Source organism: Mytilus galloprovincialis, chromosome 7, assembly GCF_965363235.1.
Source record: "Mytilus galloprovincialis chromosome 7, xbMytGall1.hap1.1, whole genome shotgun sequence".
NCBI classification, from domain to species: domain Eukaryota; kingdom Metazoa; phylum Mollusca; class Bivalvia; order Mytilida; family Mytilidae; genus Mytilus; species Mytilus galloprovincialis.
In genome coordinates this window covers 16,687,319-16,714,288 of record NC_134844.1, presented here as the reverse complement: position 1 = coordinate 16,714,288, position 26,970 = coordinate 16,687,319, and the positions used below count along the sequence as shown (strand labels likewise).

Below are 26,970 nucleotides of genomic sequence, written 5' to 3'. Positions count from 1 at the left end.
AGCTTTCTGCAACAAAAGTTGCAGGCTCGACAATAATAAATGACATCAGAAATATTGATACTAGGTTCTGAGGTAAAGATCCAACTGAGTTTTATAATTTTTTAGTCTGCAATCCACATCAATCTATCCTTTTGTATTTAATGTAATTTATGATTACTAACATTATGAAATTTGGTAGATTTTGAATACTTAATAATATTAGTGTTGTCTCCCTTTACATCACCTATTAATTTTTTTGAAGAATTTTTACACTGGCAGTAAAATTTCGTTTACAAGATTGATTTATAAATAGTCTTTAATAAAAGCTATGATGGTTGCAAAGAATATTTTATATACAGGTAAATATGATTGAACTCTAAAGCTCAGCTGCAGTCATAAATATCCATAATGATTTTTAGTTTGTTTATTCCAGCATTTAAACAGTCACAGATTACTTTCTAGTATAAATATAACAGTGTGATGAATGTTCAGCACAGTATGAATGGACAGAAAACAAATCACAATGATTAATTTATGACTGTTTAATGTCCAGTGGCTAATATAACATGCAAATTAAGGATGAAATAAAGTTATAATTAGCACACTACCGTCAAACCACAAAGTCTATTAACAGTTTGGGTGGTGGATATGTATGTATGTATGGAAACAGGTTTTAATTTTCTGATTTTTACATATGAAATATTGGTATACTTGTAAACATTTGTTTTATTTTTTTCATTAGTACATAAAATCTTTATCATGTGCATATTTAAATTTATCTGAATCTTAAGCATGTTTAAATGTAGCTATTCTTAAGAAACATATAGTAATCAATATTGAGTGATGAAAAACCTACAGACTTGTTCTACATGATTATCATTTTTTAAACAGAATACACATTTTTATTCTTAAAACATTTCAGCTGGATGTATGACAAATTGATAATATGCCATCTACCCTGACTTTCTTGCAAATAATAAATTTATCAGATTTTTATTTTTAACATGCTTTTGGATATTCAAATAATGTTCTACTGAGTACTATTTCATCAATAAATATAAAATTGAACAAAATAAATGCTATATACTATAAACTTTTCAGAAACAACAAAAGTCAATTAAATGCAAGTGTTCAAACCGACACTGTATAAAATATATCTAAAGCTGTTTCATGTTGAGTAAAGGAGTTGATGGGTCCAATTTTTATAGACATAAATGGTGGAAATAAAACTAATTTAAATCCAAATAATACTAAGAACAGAATCACCATCCTTTTTTAATAACATTTTTCAATAAATCTTGTAATAGTAAAGTTAATTGTCCTGAATATTTGTTCAATGTATAAGTTTTGTCTTCAAAGGCCACACACTTCAATGCTGTATTATCTGAAAAATACAAACAAGATATTTTATACAAAAGATGTGTGATACATTTCTGTCTAAAAATGTCTTATATAGTAATTTATCAAAATTAGGTACAAGAGTGACAATGTGAAGGGTTTAATGCCATCATAAGGTCACCCCCTATCCCTATGGATGCATATCTCTTTGCCTCATACAGCTAACATGGCTAAGGTAACTTATTCCTAGGTTAAGTTAACAGTCAATTCAGAATAATGACCATATAATGTCCAAGTAAAACAGAAAGTTCCAAATTTCTCCTATTTTGTTATGTGATCAGTGGCATACCATCAAATTCAAATTCAGTATTCTGCGATTTTTAGTAGGAAAATAGAGTTCTCTAATTCTTGTGCTATTTTCACATTTCTTGATCAGTGTGAGAAAATTGTTTCTCCTCACTAGTGAAAAATCTGTTCTCGGCAAATGATTGGTCATATTTAATTGTGACATTGAATTTTCTTGGGGTTTCTTTTAGAATTTTTCCTATTGTCACGTCATGAAAAAAGGTGACAATGCCTGATGACGTCACATAAAAGTACACAACTTTCTTCAAATCTATGAAAGGGAAGGATAAAAATCATTAGAGAAACAAATTCTACCACTATTACTCTTGTATTACGATATTTCTCCACTCTCAACAGTTAAATTTTAAGTATTTAAAAAGCTAGGCAAGCCTCACGCTTTTAATATTAAAATTTAACGGTCTTGAGTGGAGAAATATCAACACACTTGTTGTAGTGGAATCTATATATTTCTGTTTCTTCAGTTTGTTACTTTTATGTTTTTTTTTATCATGTACTCTTTATTTTTGATATTTGTTCATGTTAGACGAACTCTTATTCATAAAAGTAACAAGCGTTCTGTGCATATTGCATGGCAATACATAGTACCCTACTGGTTAAAAAATAATTTTATTGGAACAAATTCTAACTTGATCTATAATTTGTCATGGTGTAAACTATAAAATAATTATCAAGTCAAAATCTTCAAGCATGACAAACAAATGTTGAAAAATGATTATTTAAGAGAATTTTCAAAGTCCAAGTACTATAACTCTGCACAAAATCATAAGACCAGAACAAAATTTAAACTTGAACTGTAACTTATCATGATAAAACTATATACCAATTAACAAATCAATATCTCCAAGAATGACAAAAAAAAATGCAGAAAACTGATTTTGTGAGTGAATTTTCTAAGTCAAAGGACTATAACTCTGCACAAAATCATCAGACCAAAACAAAATTTGAACTTGATCTGTAACTTGTCATGATAAATCAATACACCAAATATTAAATCAATATCTTCAAGTATGAAGGAAAAAGTGTGGAAAACTGATTTGCCAGACTGACTGATGGACAGACATACAGACGGAGTGCAAACCTAAAGTCTCCTTTGACTTCGTCGGTAGGGGACTAAAGATAGTAAAAATAAGATTCATGTACAGAAAGAGACAATTTAAAATTAGATCACAAAGAAGGATGGACAATATCAATTCTACATCTTTATTAAAACTTAGAAATTTGTTAAATTATCTATTTTTTTCTTCTTTTTTTTTCTAAAAAAATATGTGGAAAATTTGATTTTTATCTTATAATTTAAATATAAATACATACTATTTTCTGGAGATTTAACTTGTTCCCCTGTCCCAATATGACAGACATTTGTCTCTGGTATACCCAGGAGGTCAGTATATTCTTCCATTAGATCTTTATCTACCAGTTTATTATTTAAATTATATGTCATCAATCTGGGTATACTAGAACTCCCAATACCAAAGGAATCACTGTTTAGCTGAAAATACAATCTAGATATAACATGCTTGAATAAAACTAAAGATTTTTTTTCTAAGTTGAAACAATTTTGATTTAGGTTTAAACATTTTTTTGAACTTAACTAAATTCACACAGTATTTGCTTTAAATACATGTACTTAAGGAAATATCTTGTCAAATTTGTAAGAAATATTCTATTTTTAACATTAAAGTCACAAATTTATTTAAACATGTTAAAAGAGTTATCTCACCCTGATTGCAATAATAACATGTATGTTCAGCATGTTAAAAGCTTAATTTCGGTAACACAGACTTAAAGTTTTGTAAGATTTAGCATAGTCAATGAGCAAAAACAAGAAATGATTCTTATATATGACTGTGTTTAAAATAATACTGAGTCTTAATTGAACTGTTAACATATAGTCATCTTTACAAATGGTTTAAAAATAAAATAAATTTGCAATCTTCTCAGTGTCTACATTGTTTTTAAAATATCAATCAAGCATTTGTAGAACTTTGAACCATCCTGTGATACATAGATACAATTTATTAAAGGGTTTAAAAGCAGAAGGCCTACTTTATGGTTCAATTCTAACAAAATTTGTAAGGGTTCTGCGGAACCCAGTGTCTTGACTAAATCCAAGATAGTTAAAGAAAGTTATTAAAATTTCTAAGAATTTAACCAGATTGAATATTTGTTGACAATGCTGCCCATTGAATGTAGGATTGCAATGTCTTGCTTTTGCAACAAAAGTGGCAGGCTGGACAATGTTTTGTAACTCACCAATATAACAACACTTTGACTGTAAATAACAGGAACTAATTTTGGCATATAGAATTTAGTCCAATTAGCCAGTTGTCAATGTAAAAAAGATTTAAAATTTCACCATTCATTCATGGTTAGTAACAATTTACATTGAACAGCTTTTCCAAAGTAACTTAACTAGGTGAGGACCATAAAATAATCATTTTCACAGTTAGGTTTGAACTGAGACTTACAAAAATGCTTTTACAAATTATAAAATGTTTGCAATTCCATTTATTAGATTCCACATTCTTGCTGGTTGTCAGGAATTTGCTATCATAATTGCATGCATTAATTTCTGAACTTACTGCACATAAATTAGCCAGTTTTACTGTTTTGAGAAAAACAGATATTTCACTTTAAATGTAACCTATAGTTAATATCTTATACCTACCCATTCATACTGAAATCCAGCAAAATGAAGCATAACTTTTAATCTGTCTGATTGACGATATTTTCTGAGAACTGGAAATTTATGAAATGCAGAAATCTCTAGTGATGCTCTGAGTGGATATTTAAATAAAGTACTCTTATTCCATAACATGTCAAACTCCAATACAGCTGGATACTCTTTTAATGCCCTAAAATATATTCACATATCTATCTACCATTTTGTCTATGACAATGCCTGTAATCAATTTTGCTACACAGTTGTTTAATGCATTTATTCCAAGTAAACCTGGTTTAAATAAAAGATGTGTCTGAGGACACAAATTACCCTGCTCAAGCTTGTTTATAATTAGTGAAAATACTTCTGGGATGAACAAAAAGACAGACATAGAAAGACTGATAGACAGAAGGATGGTCAAGGATAACAATAAGTATTACTGAGGAGTTATCTATTTTTGTGGAGTGAGGACAAACTAGATGAATTTCATTTCCTGGTTTCAACAATTCCTTGTTATTTTTGTCAGTTTGCAAGATTCACAAAAAGTAATTTCCAACTCGTTATAAAGAATCCACAGTAATTTACATCATTAATCAATTCATATATTGTAGCAGACTGCACATTGCACAAGCTAAATGTCTTGTCTTAATTTTTTATGTATACATATATGGCCTGTATCAATCATAATTTTTTTAATAATATATTAAGGTATTCCTATACTGACTACATCTTTCAAATTCTGCACTAAAAAAGGTGATCACAAGAGTGGGCACAATTAAATGTCTCCCCTGTTTACATATAATATAGATATATGCACAAGTATGTTGTCTTTCATAGACCTGCATCTAATGCAAATTTTTATTATGTATGTGTGTTGCTTTCATGAGGTACTAAGTCACTTCACTTCAAACTAACAAAGTTATCAACTTACTTGCAAACTATAACTTATATAATACTTTGGAACCAGGAACAAATATGAATTGCATATTACTTACTTGCCAGGCTTGTGACCTATAGGACTGAGCAGGGCTATAGATCTGACTGCATGTTTATTTAATAAATTAGCTGTATAACTTATGACTGTGTTACATCCACTCCCTTGACCAATAAGCATATCAATTCTGCAATCAAAAGGAGGAAAATATTTATACTAATCTAATTTTCACCAAAGCTTAGAATTCAAAATAAATTTTATGTTCATTCAGGGGTAACATGTGTAGAAGTATTGACAATTTACTTGAAGATGAAAGAAATCTATAATACTAAAATTACGAGGTCCAATTTATCAGCCGTCATCACGTAAAAACGATGAATCAAAGAATTCAACTTTATATCTAACTAATATAGTACAATGCTGTTGATTAAAAATTACACCACTCCAGACCCCTTTGTTTCCCACATAATTAATATTGCCAATAATTAAGAAGTTCCGGGTCGAATCTGATACCGATACCAATAGTATATTCACCTGTTACCTATTACCTTATCTGTACGTTCCGCATCTGACAGGCGCACCACCAAACGCTGTATTTAGGATTTTGCTATATATACACGGGTCGTAATCACAGGGTTGACACTACTAAATTCAATCATTGTCACATTGTTCCCGATTGTAGTATTTTAATCAGTATGACTTTCTAAGGTGACAATACGAATAATATAATTCTGGACTTAAAATAAGGCGTATATATAGGTACAGCATGTACAGTTTTCAATTTGTTAGCCGGAATGACGTAAAACAGCGAATCAAAGAATTCAACATTAATTATAACTCATTAAGGACAATGCTGTTGATTAAAAATATTCCTTTTCAGGGACTTTTGTTTTCCAAATAAAATTAATAATACCAATAATTGATAAGTTCCAGGTCGACGGGTTCAAACAGAAAGATGTTGAAAGCAGAGAAAACTGTGCATCTTATAATCGGCATGACTTTATCAGATGACAATACAATACTAAAATAAGGCTTACGCATAGTTATATTCTTTAATACAGCCACAGACCCGCGATATCACGGGTGTGTTCTAGGACTGACACTACTAAATGCAATCATTGTCAAATTGTTCCCTATTGTAGTTTTATTCAGCAATCAGCAAGACTTTCTAAGATAACTAATATAGGACAATGCTGTTGATTAAAAAATACTCCATTCCTGGATAGCCAGGACCTTTTGTTTTCCAAATAATTAATATTTCCAATAATTGATAAGTTCCAGGTCGACGGATTTAAACAGAAAGATTTGAAAGCAGAGAAAACTGTGTATCTTATAATCGACATGACTTATCAGATGACAATACCAATTACTAAAATAAGGCTTAGGCATAGTTATATACTTTAATTCAGTCACGTACCCGCGATATCACGGGTGTGTACTTGTATTCACTTATATAAACAAATTGATATTATTGCAAGTACATTTTTGATGTTTGAATTATCTCCCCTTAATTTTCACCAAAAATTTACTTTTACATGTACATGTAATCTTATTTTTCAACCTCTTGAATTCTGAAGATTTTCATGGCCTTACCAATTTTTTTCTTGTTTACTTACTATTTTTCAACCTTTTATCTTAAGAATTAAGCAAAAAAATTCTTCTGTTATGGTTGGAATTATTCTACTTATTCAGGGCTACTTGGTTGACAAACAAAATATACATGTATGTTTTATTTTTTGGGGCATGAAAAACAAGAAATGCATTTTCAAATATCTATATAAATTTTGTACCTTTCTATACCAATAGTTTGGAGGAAATCATGAATAAATGTAACTCTTTCATCTGTTTTACCAGAAAATGTAGTATCATCATATCTATTCATTCCTCTTGTATGGATTTTATCTAAAAAATATAGTTAAACATCTTCTATCACAAACAGCACGTTTATGTTTACACAGTCTTTTGTAAATATACATGTATGTGTATCATATTTTCTTGTCAATACAGGAATTAGAATTTTTTCTATAAATTATTCCATGCTGTTTCTTACAAAAATGTTCTTAGGAATTGTTTACTTAAAATAATTTAAATTAAAAAAAATTATTGAAAATAAACAATGATAAAGGAAAAGCTTTTTTTTTTTTTTTTTATATAATATCGTAAATAAAACCAAAAACTGATCAGGTTTACACAAACCATGGCATACAATGCAAACTATAATCACTTACATGTATCTGCAAATGATAAAAAAAATATTCAGGTTTTTTTAGTTCTCAGGAAATCTTTGCACCCCAACATACATTATAACTAGCCTGAACAGACACAATTTATAGGAACAATTTTTTAAAACTTTGAATCCTTTGCTTGTTCATGTTGTTTGTAGAACTTTTCTTGAAATTTGCATGTTTGTACATGTACCATATAATTTAAGATGTATTTGTATGAAGGCTTTTCATATATAGTCATAACCTACATAGTTTTCTATACATGTACATTGTAATATTATAACTCAATGGCCTTTGATGTTCATAGTGCCGCACTTATACCGAATTTTTGTTTTCATATACTTCTCTATGTTTATTCTAATTTAAACAAATCCATTCTATTTTTGTAGGTCTGTTATCCACTAATGACCACTGATTATTTTAATATGCATATCAAATAAATTGCCATCCAAACAATTTCAAACAATGAAACAATTTCATATAATCATAGAGTCTACATGGTCTTAGGACTAATGATTATATTGATTAGCATTTGGTACATTAAGCTTTGATATATATTTTAAACAATTATGACTGCATCTTATTAAATAATGAAAGTTTTTCTAATAATATGTTGCAATATAATGATATACGAAAGAAAGTTACAACAACTATGCATATAAATATTATCAAGCCTCTACAATAACTTTTTTTTCAACTTGTCCAGTAGGACAAGAACATACCAAAATTTACTTGTCCGAATGAAATTGTTATTTGTCCAAATTTTTTTAATTAAAAATAACCTTTTTACATTTTAAGTTGATTAAAGGAACAAAACGAATTAAAACAATAAAACAGAATTTGATGTATTTCTTTCATTTGTCTTTTGAAATACTTTTCAAAAATATGAGTCAGGTACAACTGAATCAAGTCATGTCACAAGACTTAGGTTCTAGTTTTCATCAATGCCAGTCTCATCAGACTCTAAACATGAGGCACCATCTGATAGGCCTGTACACTCATTGGATTTATATCCTGTTTTTTCTTTAAGTTGAAAAAAGCTTATTCAAATGCAATCAATAAAAAGAAGAAGATAAGGTCTGATTGCCAATGAGACAACTCGCTACAAGAGACCAAATGACACAGAAATTAACAACTATAGGTCACCATATTGCAAGTATGGTTTTTTTCTACTTATGATCAAATATGATTTGGTAAATTTTATGAAATTATGGTAAATAAAAAAAAATATGTTTGTGAAAAAATTACCGGTCCCCAAATGTCTCCTGCCTTGCCAAAGTGTCTATCAATCATGTCTACTGAATATGTCTCCTACGGTGCCAAACTGTCTATTAAACTTTGAGCTAAACCTACATGTAGGTGACGAACTGTCCTGTAAATTTACCTTATCTACAAAGCCCAGCATTGATTCGATCATTAAGACTGGTTTCCGAGAATAGTATACTTTTAACCTGTTAAAAGATACCTGTCTAAGAACCAGTTAAAAATTATTGATTGCAAGTAAACATGTTGACGAAAAAGGTTTTGCATTTGAATAAACGGAATACAGAAACATGTCAAATTAATATTTAATTTTCTGTTTTTTGTTTATAATTATACTTTGTTTATCAAAGTTGGATGAAATTTATTTTCTTCAGAAAAATTGTACTTGTCCCGACGGACAAGCTTGATACAGCTTTTACTTGTCCGACCTTTTTTCTCTCTGGTATGGGACAATCGGACAAGCGTTATTGTTGAGGCCTGATTATCAAATAAATCATGGGTACAAGTTGGTTGAGTATGAGTTGCCAAAAGTAGGAGTTGTGGGAATCCGGGTCCGTTCGCGCCCATTCACGTTCGCACCCACTCATGTTCGCCCCCTTTCACTTTCTCACCCTACATGTTCGCGCCCACAGTCCGTTCGCACTCTACATGTTCCCGCCCAATTTTAATTGGTTTTGTGTTTAATAACTTTGTAATCAGGTTTTGGAAAATGTATTCTTATAAGTATATTTGTTGTCATTGTCTAAAAATAAAGTGACACAGCATTTTTTTTTTGTGTGTTGAATAAATCTTAATCATGTTTTGGATAGTGTATTGTTAAAAAAATAATAATCCTTTCTAAAAGTGGGATTCTGTCAACGTTTTATTTTGTGTTGAATAACTCTTAATCATGTTTTGGTTATCATGGTTATAGTGTATTGCTATAATAAAATTTACGGTACCAATTTTCTTGCACCAGATGTGCATTTCAACAATACATGTCTCTTCAGTGATGCTCGTGGCCAAAATATCTGAAATCCAAAGCTTAAAAAGATGAAGAGCTATAATCCAAAAGGTCCAAAAAGTATAGCCAAATCCGTGAAAGGAATCAGAGCTTTGCATGAGGGAGATACATTCCTTAATTTATAATAATTTCTAATATTTTGTAACAGCAAATTTTAATAACACAAAAAATCTGTATTTTCATGCCAGTACAGAAGTACTGGCTACTGGGATGGTGATACCCTCGGGGACTAATAGTCCACCAGCAGAGGTTATTCTTATATAACATATATTCCGGATTCCCACAACTCCTAACTTTGTTACATTGACTTGTTTCAAAATAAAGTGAGATTCTGACTACGCTTTTGTTTGTCATGTTTGTGTGATAAACAATTTTATTACATTGGTTGCAATGAATTACATTGATTTCCCAGTTAACATGGTTAAATAAAAACCGATAATTTCACATGTGAAATAAACGTGGTTATTTCACTCTCTGACGTCATACAACAATAGGCGTTGTCAAGACGTCGATAACGTCGGATCAAAATGAATTGTCAATGCATAGGAAAAAGATATACATGTAGTTCCTTACATTTTCTACATTAATTTCATAAAAAAAAAACTTGTGACCGAACGCCGCTATGGATTAAACTCGTGCTGCGCACTCGTTTAATCCATGCGTCGTTAGGTCACGCGTTGTCTTAATTTTTATATTAAAATACGGCGATTAGTTATACTATAATTATCATGTTTTGGTTATAATAGTGTACTGCTACATTTTATTGTATCATTGTTTCAGATCAAAGGAACCAAGCTGTTAAAAACAATTATCTTTTGTGTTTTTCATTTAAAATCAATGTTTTACTCATACCAAGTTAAATACATTCAGTATTTACACCAAAGCATTTTAAAACAACAATCATGATTTTCCAATTATTAAACTGGAATTTGAATTCAAATTGGGCGTGAACGTGTGGAGTACGAACGGACCTTGGGTGCGAACGTGCGAGGTGCGAACGTGTAGGGTGTGAAAGTGTATTGGGCGCGAACGGACCTGATACCGAGTTGTGGTGTAGCCCGACTAGTAAGAGCCTAATCCAGTCTCACCTGGGAAATTAGGTGCAACAACTCTATAGCCAAGATTACAAAATGGTTGTAGTATAGGAATCATATCATATAGTGAACCGGGAGTGTCATGAAGCGCTACTATCACTGGTGTATCAAGATTGAGGCTGATCCCAGGGTGTGTATCTAAATATGCAGTGTCAAACATCACACCCACAGGAATATCTGTCCAGAAATCTACACACGTACGTACAAATACATATCTCAGATTTAGTTCACCAATTTTGGCCGAAACTGATTCATTTCCTGTTGACTTTTTAAACAATTTTTTGAAGCCTTCAGTGAAGGTCGATCCCATACGAACAAAATTTACACATTTGCTCCTTTTGCAAATATTCCTGTTCAATGAATTTAAATGAGTGTTTAAAAGATTTTTGCAAATATGTTGCAAATTTCTGCTAGACATCCTTTTTACTATAGTTATCTAAGATCTAAAGACTACACAGCGTATTAAAAGTCTTCTATCCAAAGTTGTTTTCGGTCATGGGCGCAGACATTTTGAATTTCTAAAAAGTGAATACGTTCAGGACATGCAATTCCGGAATATGTAAAACTCCACGGTGTTAAAAAAATGTATCATACTATTTGTACAAGAACATTGGGTCTGAGACTACTATAAATTATAAGTTCAGGTAGTCTCAGATTGGTTGTATTCGTGTGATAAGCATAAACTACAAGAAATAAATGAAACACATGTATTTGAGGCAAAACCCGTAGATGATGATTTAGATACAGATGTACTTGTAAGAAATAGAGGATTTGGTGGCAATGCTGTCTTTTGGAGAAAAGATATTGACAGAGTTGTGAAATTTACTTCTGATGGAAATGACCGTATAGTTGTTTTAACTTTTAACATTTCAAATAACCCTTTGTGTCTTATTGGTGTTTACATGCCGTCTCATAATAAACATGGTGATGAACTTTATATTGACATTCTCTCTCAAATAGAAGAGATATGATAAAAAAGTACCATCACACTAGATACCAAGTTATGTTATGCGGAGATATGAATATTTCCCTCTTTTGGGATGATAGATCAAGAGATAAACGCTTTAAATGCTTTATTGAAAACTATTTGGTTTTTATAGTATATTAAAAAAGTTTCATTTTTTATTTTGATTGATGTCAGTCTCTTGCTTCTGGAAGGCTATATCGTTGATTCTCTCTTGAATGGGTTTTAAATACATTCTAATATCAATAGGATTTAGAATAATAAAATGAAATCCAAGTCTTGAAATAAAATTTTCATATTTATCATCCAAGAGTTATTTTTTTCAGTTGCTTTATATATTTTTAGGGAAAGTGCCGTATTACGGAAGCCGTAAGGCGACACACAAAACATTAGAAAATATTTTTTTTAATTCGAGATCACGATAAAACATTATCGTTTTACCGAGATCTCGATAAAATATATATCGTTATCTCGATAAAACGAAATTGTTATATCGAGATCTCGATAAAAAATATATCGTTATCTCGATAAAACGAAATTGTTATATCGAGATCTCGGATTATTAAATCGTTATCTCGATTTATTATATCATTATCTCGATTTATGATATCGAGATCTCGGATTATTATATCGAGATCTCGGATTATTATATTGTTATCTCGGTTAAATATATCGTTATCTCGAGAAAACGAAACTGTTATATCGAGATCTCGTATTATTAAATCGTTATCTCGGTTTAATATATCGAGATCTCGATAAAAAATATCGTTATCTCGAGAAAACAAAACTGTTATATCGAGATCTCGGATTATTATATCGTTATCTCGATTTATTAAAACGAGATCTCGGATTATTAAATCGTTATCTCGGTTAAATATATCGAAATCTCGATTAAAATATATCGTTATCTCGATAAAACGAATCTGTATTTCTGAATTCGTCATTTTGATGTTATCTTACAAATATTCAAATTAATATCAGAAACAAAAATTCAAAGCACTCTTTAAAAATTTTAGCTTAATTCATTCATTTATTTAGTTTCGGAGAATAAACTAGAGGATTTCCCTAACTATTTTTAACAGAAATTCCTTGGTTTGATGTATGGACGACCTGAATACCAAAACATATTTATAAATATTAAAATACTCAACTCTATCAATTTTTATTTTCACGTTACCTTTGCTGTTCTGCATCCCATATTTATAGATATAACATGTCCATTGTGCCGCAATGACCATTAGAGGGGTTACGGCGGACCTAAATGCCAAAATACGCGTGAAACTTAAGGAATAGCTTATTTTGAATAATGGAATGGATATTTTGAAAAATGGAATGGACTGTTGCGACCCTTCAGCCCCTAATTCCAAATATACATTATACCTCATTCGAAAGCTTATTAATATACCATTTTATCTCTCTTTTTATAAGCTTTCAAGTAGTGTATAAAGGGGCCGAAGGGTCTGTGTTACTCCTCTAATATGCGTTGCGGAACATATTGACTATATGTCTTTTGTTCTCTATAAATAAGCTTTCAAATGAGGTATAAGGTATGTATGTAATTAGGGACTAAAGGGTCGCAGCAGTCCATTCCATTATTCAAAATATCCATTCCATTATTTAAAATTGGCTATTTTCATAATTTTCACGCGTATTTTGGCATTTAGGTCCTCCGTAACCCCTCTAATGGTCATTGCGGCACAATGGACATGTTATATCTATATATATGGGATGAAGAACAGCAAAGGTAACGTGAAAATAAAAAAAGATAACGTTGAGTATCTTAATAATAGTTAGGGAAATCCACTAGTTTATTCTCCGAAACTAAATAAATGAATGAATTAAGTTAAAATTTTTAAAGAGTGCTTTGAATTTTTGTTTCTGATATTAATTTGAATATTTGTAAGATAACTTCAAAATGACGAATTCAGAAATACAGATTCGTTTTATCGAGATAACGATGTATATTTTTAATCGAGATCTCGATATATTTAACCGAGATAACGATTTAATAATCCGAGATCTCGTTTTAATAAATCGAGATAACGATATAATAATCCGAGATCTCGATATAACAGTTTTGTTTTATCGAGATAACGATATAATAATCCGAGATCTCGATATAACAGTTTTGTTTTATCGAGATAACGATATAATAAATCGAGATAACGATATAATAATCCGAGATCTCGATATAACAGTTTCGTTTTCTCGAGATAACGATATATTTTTTTATCGAGATCTCGATATATTAAACCGAGATAACGATTTAATAATACGAGATCTCGATATAACAGTTTCGTTTTCTCGAGATAACGATATACTAAACCGAGATAACAATATAATAATCCGAGATCTCGATATAATAATCCGAGATCTGGGTATAATAAATCGAGATAATGATATAATAAATCGAGATAACGATTTAAATACCGAGATCTCGATATAACAATTTCGTTTTATCGAGATAACGATATATTTTTTATCGAGATCTCGGTAAAACGGTAATGTTTTTTCGTGATCTCGAATTAAAAAAAATATTTTCTAATGTTTTGTGTGTCCCCTTACGGCTTTAAAAGTGAAATATTTGACTCAAGTATATGAAGCCAATATTTTATTGCTGAAAATTCTATTCTGGTATATAAAGGCAATCTATTCAGCTCGGCTAAACATGCAGCATTCGGTGCTTTACAATGTATTCCTATAATTTCTTTAATAAATTTATAAATTAATACCCAAAGGCACCAACATTTTATCATCATAATGGAGTGATGTCTTCACAAATTGACTATATCATACACGTAGATCGTGATGTCAACTTTATATATATACAGTTAAGATAGACGATAGAAATCCTATGAATGTATCAGATCACACACTTCTAATAGCAATAATACATGGAATAAAAAAGGGATCGCAGAGTAGTGTTGGTAAAAAACAAATTATTAAAAGGCCAAACTGGACAAGATGTGATAAGGAGAAATATATCAGGAAGCAATCAGAGAATCGGTGACAAATATAGACACTGTCAACCTAGACAATGCGTCTAGTGAAATTTTAAAACTAGTAGACTTGCTTCAAAGTGCGGGTAAAAATTCCATACCTAACTACAGAGAAACAATCACTGTAAAGACAGTTGGAACTTTGATAACTTTTTTTTTTTGGAAGAGGGATTTGGAATAAAGAAATAAGCAATGCATCAAAACTCTCAGAGTTGGCTTTCTTTGAATGGAAAAATGATAGGCTAGATGATAGCAAGTATAAAGGAACGAACAAGGCATGTAAAGTACTGAGAAGTACACAATTAAAGGCGTGTACATGCTTCGAAAAGAAATATGCTAACTGAGAAAATTATGTAGGCATCTCAAAATGACTCAAAGTTATTCCACAAACTTGTAAATGGCCAAAGAAAATGTAACAACATTCTAACTGATACTATGGTTTTTAATGGTATTGAGGAATCAGATCCAAAACTTATGATGAGTGGACATGGTAGATGGAAAGATTATTTTGAAAATCTATACAAACTTGACAATCTCAACAGTAACCAAAATTTTTATACAGAAAAAACTTAGAGTGATAGAGGCACAAAACAAAATAATAGAAGAACTGGAAACAGAAAGAAATATAGAAATTGACAATACTAATGTTTTGGAACTACAGGATGTAATTAAGGCACTTAAAACTGGAAAAAGTCCTGGTCCTAATGGACTGTCAGCAGAGCATTTCAAACTAATGCCAGAAGAACTATTAACATACATAGTGCAAATAGTGAACCTTATATTTAAGGATAAAGATCTGCCACAAGAAACAAAAGAAGGAGTTGTCTCTCCTGTACACAAGAGTGGGAAAGATAAATTACATCCAGAAAACTATATAGGTATTACAGTAACCAATACCTTTTCTACTCTAATAGCAGGAATTTTAAAAGACAGGTTAGAACCCAAACTACTGAAAATTCAAAGTAAGCCACATAGAGGTTTCACGGAAAAAACATCGTCATTGAATACTGCCTTTATTGTATCTGCAGCAGCAGATTTTTACAAAGAGATCCTAGAAAAACTCATACTACTTACACTACATGCGCAAAAAGCTTTCGATAAATTACATCACGAAATCCTCTTTAACAAAATGTACCATGATGGAATTGTGTGAAATATGTGGTTATTACTATAAGAAATATGTACAGAAATGTAACTGTTAAAGTCAAGTGGAATACAAGCATTTGAATTTTCAGATAAATTTACGCAAGAAATAGGTGTAAGACAAGACGCAAAGTTATCGACTGTTCTATATAAACGCTATAACAACTACATCTTAGAGGCATTAGAAAGATCTGATATCGGTGCAGGAATAGGCAACATTAATGTTGTCGCTCCAACTTGTGCGGATGATATTGCCATACTTGCCAACAAGGAGCATGAGGTTCAGACTGTACTTGATAAAGTAGACATATGACAAACAAAGACTGTGTCAATCAATCCTAGGAGACAAAAGAATAGACGAAAAGAAAGAGGTTAAACATCTGGGTCTTATTAGAACTTTTAAGAACAAAGTGAATATAGAAGACCGGTTAAAAGTTGAACGACGTACCATATATGCTATTCTTGGTCCAGGACTGAGTGCCAGAAAGGAAATGTCACCAATTGTCTGGGCAAGACTCTGGCAAACTTACGTCTTGCCAATTCAAGGAGTCTGTATGGTATTGAGATCCTAATCTATACAAAGTCAGACATCACACAATTGGAGAGACTGCAACTACAAATATGCAGACTGATACAAAGACTGCCAAAACGAGTTACTAGTGCTGCCAACTATAGTGTACTTGGTATAGAACCAATACAGTCAACTGCATGTGGACCGATTGCTACTCACTTTCTTTTGAGGTATAATTCAAGACAATACCAGCATAGAATACAGAATTATAGAAAGGCAACTTATAATGTCAAAACAAATGCAAATACGTTCATTAGTTGATTAGAAATTGCTTTATCAAAATACAAACTACCAAAAGCTCAGGAACTGCTATTAGTCAAACCAACTAGAGAAAAATGGAAAACAACTGTCAAGTATTCCATTCAGCAATATTGGGCAGAGAAATGGGAGATAGAAAAATCGGAAAAATCTACAATGAAATACATAAACATTAAAACAAGGCCAATTGGAAGTTAGCACCAAATATTGAAATTCACTCAAACAATACCTTAGAAGTTAAAAAAGCAGAAATAAAAGCAAAGCTTCTAACTAGAACTTATACACGTCAAGTAGACCGAGCCACGTTTAGCAGGAATGTGGAGCAGGATATGTGCCTATTATGTAATTCAGCTACAGAAGATACAGAACACTTTATGCTAGAATGCAATGCACTGCAAACCGAAAAAGATAAACATTTAACAACACTAAAATCATATGTGGAAAACAACGTAGGCAACAAGATATTCGAAAAAAAATATGGATGAAGGACAAATGGTGCAGTTTATTCTGGACTCATCATCTGAAAAGATCAAGCAAATATCAAAATATCAGAGACATTGAGAATATCACACGAACTTTATGCTATGGTCTACATACAAAACGAACAAAACTGTTGAACGAGAGTTACATTTACCTATACGAACTATATCAGTCTATCAAGTGAAAGTAGGAGTTTCTTGGTTTATGGTGTTACTGTACAGGTATTATTAATTTAAAAGTTTAAATTTACATCTGTAAATAATGTACATGTACTTAATACTAACCTAAATAAATCCCATTGGGAGTGACCCTTAGAAAGGGTGAACCTACCAAACATTAACAGGTAACAGGTATCAATGAAACATACATCATTAAGGTTCGGGCCCGACCAGAAAGCACATACAAGTACTGCATGTAGTTTTGGACTATTCCTACGCATGAGTGTAACTTTTTTAATATGTAGAATATTTATGTTTTTTTGGTATCAAATGATAGCTGAATGACTGATGATCATTGTAGAACACTTATATTAGTTTTGACTTATAAGTTAACTACAGGAAAACCTAACCATATTATTATCGCTGGAGATTTCAACTGCCCAGACATCGACTGGATAAATATAGAGATAAAAACAGGAGCACCAAACAAAGAAGTACAACAAGCGCTTATGGACCTATCTATTGAACACAGTCTTGTCCAAATCAACGACAAACCAACAAGAGAGGGAAGTCTGTTGGATCTGGTATTCACAAACAACCACGGTCCCTTATTAAATCAACTGGCCAAGTGGAATTTCAGATCATGCTATCGCCATTACAGACTCGTTGATAAACCATACTACTGTAAACAACGCCCACAAAAATGATACACGATCCGTGAGATTAAAACGGATATAAACATAATAACAAAGGACATCTATAATTATATACACGATATGCCAATAGATAAAACCAGGCAAAACTTCAAGAACGAAGTACAGGCAACAATTGACACCAGTTTACCATCAAAAATGATAAAGAAAAAGCACTTTGTTCCATGGTTAAACAGAAAATTACGCGAAATTCTCAAAAGGAAAGCAAGGTTGCACAAACATGCAAGAAAAACTAGTACTGGAAGCTACAAAGAATAGAAACAATTCCAAAAAGACTGCAAACGCCCGGCAATTTAGAAAGGCAGGATGGAATTATATAAATGACATCATCAATGCAGGTTTTGAAAAGAAGGTTAGTTCAAAACCATTCTGGAACTATATGAAAGCAAAGAAACAGGATAATATAGGAGTAGCATCACTCAAATCAAATGGAGGCCTCACAAACGACAGCAAAGAAAAGACAGAAACTCTAAATAACCAATTTAAATCAGTACTCACAAAATTAGATCCAAACTCACAAATCCCTCCAGTGCGCATATATCCGCGATCGAATCCTGCACTGTGTAACATACAGATACAGATGATATAATTTTATTTTCCATATTAGGTCAACAGGGGGGCATATCATACGCATAACATATATAAGTCATACATCATACAGTATTTTACATGACATTCATATAATAAACTTTAACTGTTAGTTAGTAAGTAAGTAAGTAAGTAAGTAAGTACATTTTATTTTGAGTCGGGCATATGATATGTACAATTCAACAAGGTAAACATGAGCTTTGTAGAGCTCTTAACCGACTTGATATTTAAAACAAATAACATATTATCAGCACATTTGACAAACTACACATACAAATAAAACACATGCATAATATAATAGCTAAGCAAACATGCATAAGTCAAGGCAAGCTAGCAAGCTAAAAGAAAGGAAAAGCAAATTTTGCTTTATTAAATTGGCACACAGACCAAAGCTAGCTAAGCAAATAAATAAAATAAAAGCAAACACTGAATAAAGTCATTCCTTAGTCATGTTAAATAAAAATAGTATTTATTAACAGTTGCTTCTCCAGAGATGTGGCAAACTTCTTTTTTTTTCTCACTTGATTTTATAATATTTTGCAGGACATGTATAAATATAAATGATTGTTTAGCTGCAACAGACACCAAGGGACGATAATCTAGGATTGTGAGATTAAAAGCTCTAACAATCCTGCTCGTATCTGAAGCAGAAAAACAAACATAAATGTAAAAAAAGTTCATGTGTATTCACAGCAAATACAATATACTGCAGTAATAGGTAATGAGAATAGTGTATGTTTCTCTACTGCAACAGACACCCAGGGGGCGGTACTCAAGGAGCTGTGTCCTCGCGTCTGAGGCAGAAAAGAAAGCCACATAATTAACAATTTTCCGAAATAAATTAACATGCAGCAGTGAGAATTCACTCATCTTCTATGTTCACAAGCCATATCAGTTTATCTCTTGCGTTAAGAGTTAAAAAGTTGGGGCAACTTTTAAATAAATTTGGATGTATAAAAAACTGCACCAAATTTTGAAAAGAGTGTATATTTTGCCTGTTTGTCAGATCTGAAGTACCTGTTTTGGTTTATCCGAAGTTCCGGGAACCAGTTTCTTCTTATATGCCATGAAAGATATGTTGATTAAATTCAGTACAAGACACCACACAGTTTAGCTTTGACATGTAATGAATGTCACTTTATTTGAACTTTAAATCAAATGAAAGAGCTGTGTCTGCTTGAAATTTGGGAATTTAACATAGAAAGCAATGGGGCCATGAACTAGTGATGAACTTCCTTAATGAAAAAGTAGAAAGTAAAACTTTTAAATATGGCATATATATGAAGTGTCAAATAATACATAAGAATTGAATGCTTCTTTTTGTAGATTCAGTGGGGTGTAAAAGCGTTGACCGAAGTACATTTTGTACGAAGCGCAGAGAGCGCTTCATTATAAAGATGTTCGCACGGTCAACTTTTTTTTTTTACATTTTTTTAGCTAGGATCATGAACACAAAATTTCTATGAAGTTTTTTTTCTTTTTGTTTCTACCGCTGCACTTTATTGTGTAATGATTGTCAATTTCAGAAGGACGCGAGATTGCTGATAGCCAATCAAAATAACGTATCATGATGAAACATACATGCAATGTAATTATTTGATAATTGAATGCATCTTTTTGTAAATTCATTGGGTGTAAAAGCGTTAACCGAAGTACATTCGGTATGAACACATATGCCACATAAATAAACAACTATAGGCCACCATACCGCCTTCGACAATGAGAAAAGCCCATACCGCATAGTCGGCTATAAAAGGCTCCGAAATAACAATGTAAAACAATTCAAACGAGAAAACTAACGGCATAATTTATGTACAAAAAATGAACAAAAAACAAATGTGTAACACATAAACAAACAACAACCACTGAATAACAGGCTCCTGATTTGGTACAGACACATACATACAGCATGTGGCGGGGTTAAACATGTTAGCGGGATCCCAACCCTCCCCTTAACTTGGTACATTGGTGTTACAGTACAAAATAAGAACGAACTTTACAAATCATCTGAGAAAGGCTTAACTCATAAGGTGGACACAAATAGAAATACATCTAACAAAACACACGTAGCTGGGTACTTGTACATTCAAATTAAAAAAGATCATTAGTACAATGTACGTGCAGATCAAAGAGTACTCACAGTTACTGTCAGCTAGTTCATAGCCAATAACAATTATAAAAAAAATGCACGCAGCCTAGACTTAATTATCAGCAACTGCAAACCCATCATCCAATATATTTAGTGTAAAGACGTCATAAATAGTCCGAGAATAAACATGACCATGTGCAATGCCAAGATACAGGTATCAACACGTTGTACATAGATTCATGCAAGTGCATATGTATATAAAAATAACATTTAGTTTGCTGATGACAAAGTCAATATTAAAAGCAATAAAACAATATTCAAAGATATAATTACGGAGTTCTTCTTCTTATCGTTCGCATTCACACTCGAATACCAGTCTCCTCAACAAATCTAGTGGTCTTCTGTAGGGCATTCACTGGGTTTATAGCTTCTCTTTAAGAGGTGTTTCTGAATGCCATATCATATCTCTCTGTGCCTGTTGGATCTTGCATGACTGTAATTGGTGTGATGTATCCTGCCCTGCTTCTCCGCAAGGCCACATTGGAGATGAATAACTTTCATGACTTTGTATATATGTTGGTCCTCAGTCTAAAGATGTTTTATTCAGATCTTGTTAGCTGGTGGTAACTGTCTTATTGTTGATGAAGGATGTTGAACAGAGAATTGATGATAGTATTCATCTCTGTTTGGCAGACTGGATGTTTTTCCTGTTATTGTTTATCACCATGCCTTGCTAATTTATCGGCTTGTTAATTACCCCAAACTCCACAGTACCGGTATCTCTTGTATTGTGTATCCCTAGGTTGATGGTATAGATACGTCCAACATAGTTACCAAGTTTTGAATTATTATCTTTATAGCAGAAAGTAAAGTTAAAGAAATGGCTGACTTCTTTTCTTTCTTCCTTAGAAGTTCCTGTATACAATCAGCATCACAAGAATACAGTTACAAATCGACAAGAAGAGGGACACTTTAGGTTTTCATAAGAATGCCGATATTTTGCTGAACGTAACACATGTGTTGTCAATCAAGCAATCAAGCATCTTGATATTGTCAGTTTCTGAGAATTTTTTGTTTTAAATCGGAGTGATTTTTTACAAAGAAGGATGTATCCCTCCTAAGGCAAAATACTTGTGTCTACGTTGAACATAGTTTTTCTTGAAACAAAGCAATATCAACTCTTAGTCTTTTAGTTTGAATGGTGGAATATTGTTTGATATACTATTGCAAGATGCAAGAGTCTTAGATTGTATACATTATACTCCAAAGGATATTTGGAACTTTTTTGTAGTTTCGTGATAACTTTGAAACCCAGCTTTGATTGCTGATAAAATTGATGTTAATAATTTAGAAAGAGATTTCGTGGAGTACTTGGAAGACCCAGCAATATACCATTGTTTGTAAGGATACTTATTATGTAGTTTAGGTATCCAATACAGTGATGGAAGATCCATTTCTTCATCTTTGGTTGAAATTCTAAAGGAACATAAAATAGGCCTATGATTATCCACGATTTCCTCTTTAGTAAATGTTGTGTGATATATGTTGACTTTTCCAAGTTAATTGTTAATACCTTATTCATTTATCAAGCACTTTATGTAAAAAACACAAAAACGAAGTTGTTTGGGGCTTTATCTGCGGAGACAACATTTTATTTGTTATGGAGGTAGGACAAGTGTTTTGTAATATTTCGATCTTAAAGACTGACGTGGCATGGGTATTGATAGACCCTTTCAGTGTTTTTAATTCTAATTTTGATCAACGTCCTCGCATCCTTAATCCATTTGGAAAGAGTATATACGTCTTCTTTCTCGCGTTTGACCCAAATCCATCAATATTTTGTAGTTGTGTTTCCAATTGATGGATTTAGGCCCACGATATTTCGGACTTTTGAATAACACAGGAAAGTGTTATTGACAATGTTGAGTTCACAGTGCTAATCTGTTCATTTTTTGTAGTAATGAGCGAACTGATGTCTCGATAATAATTTAACAAGGGTTGTTATTTGTGGTAAAACGCTATGGGTTTGATATATGTAGAAATGGTGTTTTCTTTGTAAAGATCTGTCTCTTATGTAAAGCTGGGTCGATTTTGTCTGCCTGAGCAGAGTTGTTTCAGTTTGGTATTTATTTGGTGGTCTTGTGAATGCTGGTATTTGATGGCCTTTATCAAGGCTCTGCACTCCCTTCTCTTAGCTGTATTTGGCAAAACTTTTAGGAATTTTGGATCTAAATGCTCTTCAACGTCGTACTTTATTTGGCATTTTTCAACTTTTGTGGATTCGAGCGTCACTGATGAGTCTTTTGTAGACGAAACGCGCGTCTGGCGTATATATAAAATTTAGTCCTGGAATCTATGATGAGTTTAATTACTTAATGATGGTATGTTTGATATTTGCTCCATACTATTGATGTTGATTTCATAGTACCTTTAATGATACGTAGTGCTTGATTCTAAACTCATCTGAGTCTGATGGTAGGAATTAGCTGTCGTCATTCACGAGCTAGATCAGTATTCAAGATGTGGACGTACATGTCCTTGTAAGACAGATATCTGTCTGGAATTTTTTTACAGTGTTAATTGGTAATAAGTTGGAAATTATTGAAATAAGAATTGCATAAATATATTATCTACTGTTTAAAAAAATCAGTATCGCATAACTTTTAAATTTTGTTTTCCTATTCTATTTACTGTAACATTGTCTTAAATCATAGATCTACCACATCCTCATTTTATAAGAATAATTCCTTTTTATTGCCATTCATTTTCATCTTTTATCAATGATCAGCCTGAAAATAAAATGTCTATGATTGCTGACGAAATTTACGAAATAGATCTCAGCATTTATAGATACATCACGGCATCTAACAACGACAAAAAGCCAAAACTGCAGAGATACACAGCTACCTCAGTAGAAGTAATCCTGATGTAAGTTCTAAAGATGCATATCAAATGTACATCTGTAAACTGAACTATAATAAACAAAAGTACAAAGTACTGGAGAAAAATCTATAACAAAGTGATGAAAAAGGAGAAAACATGTTTAAAGCAATGACAAAATCCAATCTAAAAAGTAATCATTATTTTTCAAAATCGTGAAAAACTGAGGGAATAGTTCACAAAAGGCACCACCAACCCAGTTGCAACCACGGTACTGGTACTGGCGTGGAAATATTGATAGTTGTGGTATTTGAATTTACTGGTATTAAATTTTGAGATAATTTTAACTCGGGAATGAAACTCCCTCAAGCATACATTCCTTGTCCAGGTTGGGTTTTCTTGTTTTTTTTAATTTTGATCTGGCATAAATCTCGACCAAATGCATCAATATTTTGTAGTTGTGTTTCCAATTGATGGATTTAGGCTCACGATATTTCAGACTTTTGAATAACACAGGAAAGTGTTATTGACAATGTTGAGTTCACAGGGCTAATCTGTTTTTTTTTGTAGTAATGAGCGAACTGATGTCTCGATAATAATTTAACAAGGGTTGTTATTTGTGGTAAAACGCTATGGGTTTGATATATGTAGAAATGGTGTTTTCTTTGTAAAGATCTGTCTCTTATGTAAAGCTGGGTCGATTTTGTCTGCCGGAGGAGAGTTGTTTCAGTTTGGTATTCATTTGGTGGTCTTGTGAATGTTGGTATTTGATGGCCTTTATCAAGGCTCTGCACTCCCTTCTCTTACTTAATGATGGTATGTTTGATATTTGCTCCATACTATTTATTGATGTTGATTCAATTTACTGTAATATTGTCTTAAATCATAGATCTACCACATATCATTATATATATATAATTCCTTTTTATTGCCGTTCATTTTCATCTTTTATCAATATTCAGCCTGAAAATAAAATGTCTATGATTGCTGGAGAATAATCTATAACAAAATGATGAAAAAGGAGAAAACATGTTTAAAGCAGTGACAAAATCCAATCTAAAAAGTAATCATTATTTTTCAAAATCGTAAAAAACTGTATAGAGGGAATAGTTCACAAAAGGCACCACCAACCCATTAGCAACCACGGTACTGGTACTGGCGTGGAAATATTGATAATTGTGGTATTTGAATTTACTGGTATACAATTTTGAGATAATTTTAACTCGGGAATGAATCTCCCTCAAGCATACATTCCTTGTCCAGGTTGTGTTTTCTTCTTTTTTAGTTTTGATCTTTTTTGTTTTATCAAATCTTTAACGTTTGTATTATGTATTGAGGATCAAAGAAGATATAAAAATTGTCGAAATGGGCGTTTGGTGCATTAACATTTATACTGTATAATTATGTTGTTCTATAGGAAATGCAATTGTTATCATTTTAATAATATGATGTATCATCAGTCTGAAAGTGATTCAAATACGGAAGATTATGAGTGGTATTTATTTCATATTCAAGGAATTAGACTTTAGCTGATCAGGAATTTATAATAAAGTTCTGTATTGATTTTATAGGGTTATGTGTATGTGTTATATTACCGAAATATAACAATCCTATGCTTGACTCATAAGTCGTCTAATAGGCCGCTCATCAATGTGGGGACGTCCGATCTGAATAACAACTAGGGTAATGACTGTCAAAATATCATGGAGAACATCGGAATTCTTTAACATGACGTGGTAGTCTTCCGAGTGTACATTGGTAACAGTATATTCAGTTCCGAGTATACCATATTTATAACATTCCTCCCTCTTTTGTAGAATTGGATCCGTTCTGTAGAATTACTGTTTGAAGTTTATATGCGAGAAAATATATCCTTAATTTGAAACGACTAGTCAGTAAAGTTGTACTTGATACATGTAGATGAATTCTCAAATGTAATGCCGTATGCATAACGCTTAAATAATTTAATTCCAGCCAACCTTTTTCTTCTGTACACACATTTATATAAAACAATCTCTATACACAAAATTGATTATGAAGATTATGAAATTTGATGTATTGTCAATTTTTTTTTAAAACGTATATATATTATAATATACAATTATATTAAAAACACAGCTTAATTTTCATCACGGTATCTTGAGATTGCTGAACAAGTTCGTCTATCCTGAGGATAACATATATATTGGAAGTAGAATTATCCAAAGAATACAGAATGCATGTCTATTAAAACGTAAGTGCAAAATGTGACTTTGAAATAAATATCCACTTCCTCCCCCTTCCATAACAACAATGGTTCTATTCCAAAAACATTAGTTGTGTACACTAATATAAATGCAAGTACAATTTCATCGGGGTAAAATAGTCTACTCCGTCGTTGTACAGATCTTACCAGTAGAATTCTTGGAAGAAAGGATATTCCTGCTACTAGAAAGACACATAAATGCTTAATATGAATATAAAATGATGCCGACATATATCAAAGAAAAGCTGGAATATTTGTAGTTTATATGCCGAAATATCAGTTGAAAATTAATAAATGGATGGATTATATTTTTTTCTCATTTATGTCCAGTGGCGAATATCTAAAGACAAAAATTTCTTAAACTTAAATCATCTCAAATATAAATTCCAAATAAAATTATACCTGGTATTCTGAACCAACACCAGTACACATATGCATGGCAGTAACTATAGCATTCAATATAAATGTAATTCTGATATAATAAAAAAATGCAGTTACTATATACATTTATTTTCAATCAAATTAAACACATAAAAACACAACTCAAGAAACTAGTTTTTGTATGGCAACAATATCTCCATCTTCGGCAGAAATATCAAATGATGTGTCCATCACCAAACGTTCAGTCTGACAATCCTTTCTGTCACGATTCAGGTTCCAATCCGATCTCACCAATGTTTTACTATGGAATCTTTTAGCCTTAGGTCTCTTCCATCTAAGTTTCGAGTCTTTACCCCAACTCCTCGTCTTTGGTAACACTCTCATTGCTACTTGTTCTTCTTTTTTCTTAATTGTTCTCATTATCTTCCTTTTAATTGTAGCAGTTTCTTTTTTCTTAATGATCAAGTTTTGCTTTATAATTTTTATCTGTTGTTCCAAGTTTATTTTCTTGTATTTGGACCTTTCAGTCTTCACGTAAGCTTTCTTTTCGGTATCTTTCAAATCATCTCTGACCAGATTGTTAGTCTCGTATGCTCTTGTACATCACTTTGCTTCCTGATTTTTTTCTGTACGTGTT

General features: G+C 31.9%; 1 protein-coding gene across 1 annotated transcript; it reads right to left on the bottom strand.

Annotated features, from left to right (window-relative positions):
- Nucleotides 1-1,236: 1,236 nt before the first annotated feature.
- Nucleotides 1,237-11,370, bottom strand: LOC143082424 (uncharacterized). Its single transcript, XM_076258081.1, has 6 exons — nucleotides 10,859-11,370; nucleotides 7,070-7,181; nucleotides 5,341-5,466; nucleotides 4,352-4,538; nucleotides 2,995-3,172; nucleotides 1,237-1,363 (listed from the first exon to the last, which is right to left on the bottom strand). Exons 1-6 carry the CDS (start codon nucleotides 11,280-11,282, stop codon nucleotides 1,242-1,244), a joined length of 1,149 nt encoding a protein of 382 aa, XP_076114196.1. The 5' UTR covers nucleotides 11,283-11,370; the 3' UTR covers nucleotides 1,237-1,241.
- Nucleotides 11,371-26,970: the final 15,600 nt, after the last annotated feature.